Source organism: Notothenia rossii (genome assembly GCF_949606895.1).
Source record: "Notothenia rossii genome assembly, chromosome: 2".
Lineage (NCBI taxonomy): Eukaryota > Metazoa > Chordata > Actinopteri > Perciformes > Nototheniidae > Notothenia > Notothenia rossii.
Window position 1 is genome coordinate 41,849,155 of NC_136904.1, and position 7,753 is coordinate 41,856,907.

At 44.2% G+C, this 7,753-nt stretch overlaps 1 protein-coding gene across 1 annotated transcript in view; it reads left to right on the plus strand.

Annotated features, from left to right (window-relative positions):
* The first annotated feature begins 166 nt into the window (after positions 1–166).
* tshz3b (teashirt zinc finger homeobox 3b) overlaps positions 167–7,753 on the plus strand; it is a 45,631-nt gene continuing 38,044 nt past the window's right edge. Inside the window, exons 1-2 of the mRNA XM_079665115.1 lie at positions 167–645; positions 964–1,381. Coding sequence (XP_079521241.1) covers positions 1,342–1,381 — 40 coding nt within the window. The 5' untranslated portion in view covers positions 167–645; positions 964–1,341. The remainder of the gene's footprint in view (positions 646–963; positions 1,382–7,753) is intronic.

Genomic DNA, 7,753 nt, shown 5'->3' on the forward strand with positions numbered 1-7,753 from the left:
CTCCAGCCTGCATGCATGGGAGCAGCCTGAGCCCTTCCTCCTCCTCCTCCTCCTCCTCCTCCTCCTCCTCCTCCTCCTCCTCCTCCTCCTCCTCATGTACATTATTACAACAAGGGAGACCCAATCAAGCACGTATCTCATCGATTCAGGCACACACACACACACACACACACACACACACACACACACACACACACACACACACACACACACACACACACACACACACACACACACACACACACACACACACACACCCCCACACACACACACACACACACACACACACACACACACAGATACGCAGTTACGCGCACACGCACGCATCCTGGCTGTGCCCTCAGCGGATTTTTCAAAGCGCTCGCGGACAAAATATCGTAGGTGCGTATAGTGACCAGTCCCCGGCCGTCACCTCCTCCTCCTCCTCCTCCTCCTCCTCCTCTTCCTCCACCTCTTCATTTCTCCTTCGCTGGAGAATAACAAACTGTAGAAAGCACGCTGCATGTGGCTTTTTATTCTTCGTTTACACCACCAAACAACCGGACTGGAATGGATTTTTATGAGATGCTTTCAGGCAGCCGGTCTTGGCTTTGAAATGCGCGTGATTACCGGGAGGGCTTCATGGAGGATCAGCCCGTAAAGAAAGTAAGATCACGCCGCGTGTGCTTGTGAATCTTACTGTGTGTGTTCACCATCTGCGGTAATATGACTGACATTACGCGCATTTCAAGCTCCCCGATTAGCCTTTTGGAATAAACGGAAGGCTAGAATAAGGCTGACAGAAAGAGAGGGGTGAGATAGAGAGGGAGGGAGAGAGAGCTACGTGACGCCTATCAGCGGCGGAGAGGTTGAACCGTAGAAGAGGCGCAGGGCTTCAGTTGTGTCAGCTCTTGATGTGTTGTCTCCCCCTTGTTTGCGGACTTTTGACTGACGCGATCATTTGGTTTTATCCCCCTCTTTAAGCTCGCCTGTTGCAGCCACCAACGCCAAGTAAAGAGGATCACACGGAGGACACGCTTTTTTTTTTAAAGACTCCTATAGCCGCGAAGCTTCCTCTGTTCGTGCTCCCATCCAAGCCGGAGCAACCGAAGGAGAGAGCAGCAAACCGGGAGGCTGATTTCTTATTTTTAACCTTTCTACTTTCTTTTTGATTGGCTGTATCTCCTTTTTTTATTTTGCTGCGAAAACTGGACACCCGCCCCTCATTAAATACACCCACCCGATCTATGTGGGAGCCCTGAGAGCGCACCCAGGGGGGGAAACTGTGAATCAAAGCTCTGCGGGTCAGCATCGAAGCACCGTGGACAGAGAAGAAGTCCCTGCCGGGGCCCCGAAACCGATATGCCGCGGAGGAAGCAGGAGGCGCCTCGGCGCGCAGCAGGTACGCACTGGCTTTGATTTGAACCTAATTTACCTCTCCCTCTCTTTCTTTCTTTCTCACCCCCTCTGTATTTACCCCCTCCTTCCTCCACGCCCCGTCATTCAGTTACTTTTCATTATTACCAAAAACATATTTTGTTGTGTCCTGTAAAGGAAAGGGCAAACATGCTGTTGTACTTTTCACAGCTCCAACTTTTGTCCTCCCATGCTACACACATCCCATCATAACTGTTCTTATTATCAAACACATACCTCTGTTATGACTTATTATTGGAGGTTTATTGGAATTCCAAACACCCTGAACGCCACATTTCAACATTTCTTACCAAGTTTAATTAATAAAAAAGGTAATTGTCGTTATTGTAAAGCTGCAATGATAATAGAGAGCATTTGATCTATAATTTCTAATCACTTTTTGTTTTATTTTCAGCTTTTCAGTTTGTGACAAATGTGATCTCTTTGGGTTTGTATCTGCTGCTTCGACCAAATACGCCACCTAAGGCTTTTGAATACTGTAACAGGCATTTATTTTTCACTTTCCCCTTTTTAATACACAAAACGATTAAAACTCAAACGATTAAACACTGTCTATATTTGTTAATCATTAGTTTATTAATATCTTCCATACAGATGTGTCAGAACAAGTGGTTCCCGGTAGAACAATCATCTTTGCCTCTCAGAGAGGTCACAGGTCAAACTCAGCGTACCAGTGCATGTGTCCTAGAAACAGTGTGCGAGCGCTCAATGCAAAACGCTTTCTCTTTCTCATATTCTCTTCGAGTCAGATGAATTGTTCCTCCATAGGTCCCTCTCTATCTCTTTTCACTTCTTTACGGCACCTCCTCCTCCTCCTCTTCCTCCTCCTCGTAGATATTAATAAAGGATGGGTCAGCTGACTGTCACGGAGGCCTTTGATGGTAGCTGATCTCTTTTTAGGGGCTTAACTGAAACATCCTGATATATGACAGGAAGTGACTTCTTTAAGCCACATTTGTCTTTAAAGATCTTTGTTTGTAACATTACTGTGAAATGCCTAATACAGTGTTGGACTAATACTGTCACACTATTATGTTGCTCTACAGGAATTTGGAGTGTATTTCCACACACCATATTGAGTTTTAAGGTCCTTTCTCATTTACTTTACACTCCGTCGTATAAGTGTACTTCTACACAATTCACCTACAAACTCATTTCTAAGAAATTCATCCTCCGTGTTTTTCGTCTTTCTCTCCTTCCCTTCAGTTTCTGGGAAATACTTTTTTTCTCCTAGTCTAAAGATTATTTCACAGCCCGGGGAGGGGGCCGGGGGGGGGGGGGGGGGGGGGGGGTGTATTCTGGAAGAGAGCTTTAATGGACAATTGCCATCTTTCATTTGACGCTTGATTGATTGCCTGTCATCTGGCCGAGCCTTTGATCTGTTCATTCCCGATAAGTGTCAATAAATCAGCCCCCCCCTCCTCCCTTCGACCCGCCCTCCCTCTGTTAGCCTGGGCCTGCTGAAGTCACGTCTGGCCTCACAAAGTTCTGGTCATTAACACCATCATTTAATTGCATCTTTGTATCTATTACCCCCCCCCCCCCCCTTTTATTAGCTTTGATTTCTTACTTCCTCCCCCCCCTTCGCCTTCGGACTTGACGAGGATAAAAAACTGAACTCGGCATTTATTTTATGTTCCCATTAAACGGGAAGGAGATTTTTTGGTGTTCTCATCACATCATTTACGACACTAATAATTTGTTTTTTTTACATTTTTAGATTTCAAGTCATCCTTGTAGCTTTTGTTTTGGAGTAGTTTTTGTTCATGTTAATTCAATGTATTATGTCAACAGAATTCACACAACTGTTGAGAAGCAATAATATTAAGTTGAATCTAATTTTAATTTAAAGTTAATATCATTGCTTTTAACTATAACCTAACACAGTTATGTGAGATCTGTTGACGTAATACATCTAATTAAAGTCAACGGTTCAGTTTTTTCAGTGTTTGATTTATGCATGACCTTTAGCATCTCACTGTAAGCCATTTTACCTGAGCGCACTCTTGTTTGCAACTTTGTTTCACTCTCAACGAAATCCAGTTTCTGCATATGCCTGCAGCCTCCCAGTACATAATTACATCTGTGCAGTGGTGCAGTCAGAAGACACACTGCAATGACTTTGTAGTACGTATAAACAAGTACTTTCTCGCCCGCGTACACACACACACACACACACACACACACACACACACACACACACACACACACACACACACACACACACACACACACACACACACACACACACACACACACACACACACACACACACACACACACACACACACACACACACACGTAGAGTGCTATGAGAAATGTAACTATTAGCCTAATCGCAAGGCGGAAGACTGGTTTGCTCCATCAGAAGGGCCCGTCAGAGAGACTTTGTTTCATATTTGATTTAATTGTCTGCCCTCTGACAGCCACATTCATCAATGGCCCTAATGGTCAATCAGAGGCTGGCACAGAGAGAGAGAGAGTCTTATGTACTCTCAGCCCAGGGCCTTACTTGATCAAAATGTTTTAGCTCTAATGGACACAACGGGGGAGGGGGGGTGCGGAGGAATGGGGGGGGACAGATGGATGGATGGATGGATGCAAAGCGAGAGGACTTTTGTTTCAGCTTGTGAGAGTGGGGAGAGAAAATGAGGCATTTATATCTCTGATGAGCGGACGAGAACAAACAGGCGAAGGAGGAGTTTCATTTTCGACTATTGGCAGCTTTTTCTTTTGCCTTCTTTCCTCCTCCTCCTCCTCCTCCTCCTCCTCCTCCTCCTCCTCCTCCTCCTCCTCCTCCCCACATCCCCTCCCTACATTGCTCACAGCTGCAAGTTATAAGGTTGAGGAGAACTGCATGGCGCACAAAGAGTGATGACAAATTGATTGCGCTGTAGTGATGGCAAGAGTTATGGGAGGATGGCAAATGATAGGCCTTGATTAGGAACTCGGAAGGGGGCAGAGTACCCCCAACTTCTTGTATTTTCCGCCTTCTTTCTTTCTCTTTTTCCCTCCCTTTTTTGTCACTGATTCTGCACTTAGAAAACGAAGCATTCTTTGTGTGTTTGTGGCATAAGACAGCAGTTACATCATATCGAGCTTCAGTGGCTCGTCCAACCATCAAATGTGTTAAAACAACACAATCCAGGTTAAAGGTCAGCTTGTGTATTGAACACTTCCTCTAAATCTGCTTATTTGGGGTTTTTCATGTGCTCTTAATTGGTCATTACCTAAAACACGACATGATGCAGGCGAACATGGCGTCAACTCTTCCTGTCTTACATTTCTCTCTTTATCCTTTTCCTTATCCTCCATCCTTCCAACAAGCCTTCCACACACACACACACACACACACACACACACACACACACACACACACACACACACACACACACACACACACACACACACACACACACACACACACACAAACACACACACACACACACACACACACACACACACACACACACACACACACACACACACACACACACACACACACACACACACACACACACACACACCCCCCCCCCCACACACACACACACACACACACACACACACACACACACACACACACACACACACACACACACACACACACACACACACACACACTTCTCCCCACCCCAGCGACGCATTCAGCCGTCTAAAAGAGGAGTTGTTTTGCCAGCTTCATTAGCGTTCTGCTAATTAGCCGAGCATCTGATGGATCTCTGACGGGCCTAATGATTGGAGATGACAAGCTCAGCACACTGTCACGCTCGCCAATTAGCTCTGCGGCATAGTTGGATGTAATCAACTTGATCTTACACCGTCCTCGTTTGCCCCCCCCCCCCCCCCCCCCCCCTCCAACTCCAACACAGGTGGGGTTTTGGGCAGTGGTGGTATGCGCGTCGGGTAATCCAGGTTCTTAAATTAGCAGTGATGATCTTTCACGGCAGCATTGATGTTGCCTAAAGAACGTGTCCATTAAGTCACGTTGTAGATGTGAATACGTGCGCACACACTTCTTTCTGACCAAGCGTATTTACTGTTTCTGACATCAGTAAAGGACAAAGCTCGGGCGAGCGGCTTTTGTCTTTGGGCTTCAAAGCTATCCGAGACCAAACAGGTCATTGTTATGGGAGAAGTGTTCCAACATCAAACATCAAGTATATTTTTTTACCTGTCATTTTTTTCACGCGTCTTACATCCTCTACAAGTATTTAAAATGAAGGATGTTTAGCAGTAAGCAGCAGCTGCATGGTGTTAAAATAGCTTTGTGGGTGTTTGTGTGTGTGTATTGTCCTCCCGGTGCAGATTGATGACGGTGACACTGGTCATTATTAGCTACTCAATGACACTTTCCCAGAGTGGGAGGATTTTTCACCCGCGTTGATTTTTCAGAAACACCTATCATCAGCATGGTGTCCAAAGAGGCTAAGCATGATTTATGTAAATATTAACATCAAGACAGATCTGGTTCTGTCCGACAAGAGATAGATGGCAGCCGGGAAGGAAAAGCAGCTGATTTCTGTGATTTCTCTGTGGGTGTGTGTCTGTGTGTGTGTGTGTGTGTGTGTGTGTGTGTGTGTGTGTGTGTGTGTGTGTGTGTGTGTGTGTGTGTGTGTGTGTGTGTGTGTGTGTGTTTGTGTGTGTGTGAGCGTGTGTGTGTGTATGATTGATTGTAGATGAGAGCGAGAGATTAATCATGCTTGATGTGTGTTAACGTTGCACTCGCGGTGGATCTAACTCGAGATGCAGTGGCCCATTTAAATATACTCACTCACACACACACACACACACACACACACACACACACACACACACACACACACACACACACACACACACACACACACACACACACACACACACACACACACACACACACACACACACACACACACAAACACACACACACACACACACACACACACACACACACACACACACACACACACACACACACACACACACAAACACACAGGAGGATGCGGGTACACTCGCAAACACACACATTGTTCGGCTTTGACTAACACATAGGGCCATTTGCTGTTTCACAGTGTGGTTATTAAAAATACAATATCAGATTCTATGCTCCCGTCCAGTGGGTGGCAATATGATCTAATGCAAGATGTCAATACAATGGAGCTAATTAACCTGCTTTAAAAAGCTCTTCATAATTGTATTAATAATTAAGAGTGTGAACGTGTATTTTTTATAAACAATACCTTTGCTTCAGCCGTTCATTAACTGTAATGGGTTTTTTTTTGTGTCAAATTAGGCATCCGCCTCAAATTACCCGCTACTTTTTATTTAGTACTTTTATTTAATAGTGGTTTTTGGAATAATTTTGACTTTTCAGTTCATTCATTTAGTCATTTTTATTCTGAAGTATCCCTCTTCAGCATTACAAAGCCCATTGCCTGGAAACGACAAACACGACAGGGTAGAACAATGACTGAAGTCCTTCGTTGAAACATGAAATTCAGATGTTACTCATCCTTGAAAAGAAAGTCTTCCACTCCAATTCCTAAGGAAGTGGATGTATTTGAATAACAGCACTTCAAAGTTTTCCATCTGTAGTCCATTAATCTGAAAGGTGGCTGTCCTTTTATGCTCCCAATGCCTCCCACCTCACTCTGACTGAAAGACATTAACTCTTTTTTTTATATTCATGGATCATCCATCTGATCATTCTGGGATGAAGTGGGACCCTGCTGACGGATCAGATTGAGAAAATGAAATGAATGAGGGGGAGTTTTTCCCTGAAATGAAGTGTAGTACAAGTGTATGGTTCCTTAACATTAGTATGACTTATTGTCATGAATGGAACAGAATTCTCGATCAAATGCAGAGAAAAAAGGTTATTGCCTTCGACTTTGTCAAACTACAGGATCATTTTCACATTTGTACAGAGACATAGACACATGTTTTATTTTATTGCCGCGTCCTGAATGGTCAAACACAATCTTTAAAATGAGTTACTATAGCAACATCAGGCCCCTAAACAGCCTTAATTTGTTTTCCGTTTGTCGAAATGAACACATTTTCATTTAGTTTATGATTTATTTTCTATTCATTCATAAAGTCATAATTCTGTTAGGTTTCGCTATTTGTTTTTCAATTCCAGTGCGCGCCAATGCCAACCTGGGGCTAGGGCTAGGGTTAAGGTTAGGGTTGGCTAGTTGTCAGAACATTCTAGGTGTTAGAAATAACTAAACAGAGTTTTGCGTATATTTTGTAAACATACTTTCTAGTTTGCACAGTTCACAAATTACAGATTATGAGAAAGGAAAATCACTCTTCTATTGAACTGCACACTACTTACATATGTGTGAGGTGTCAA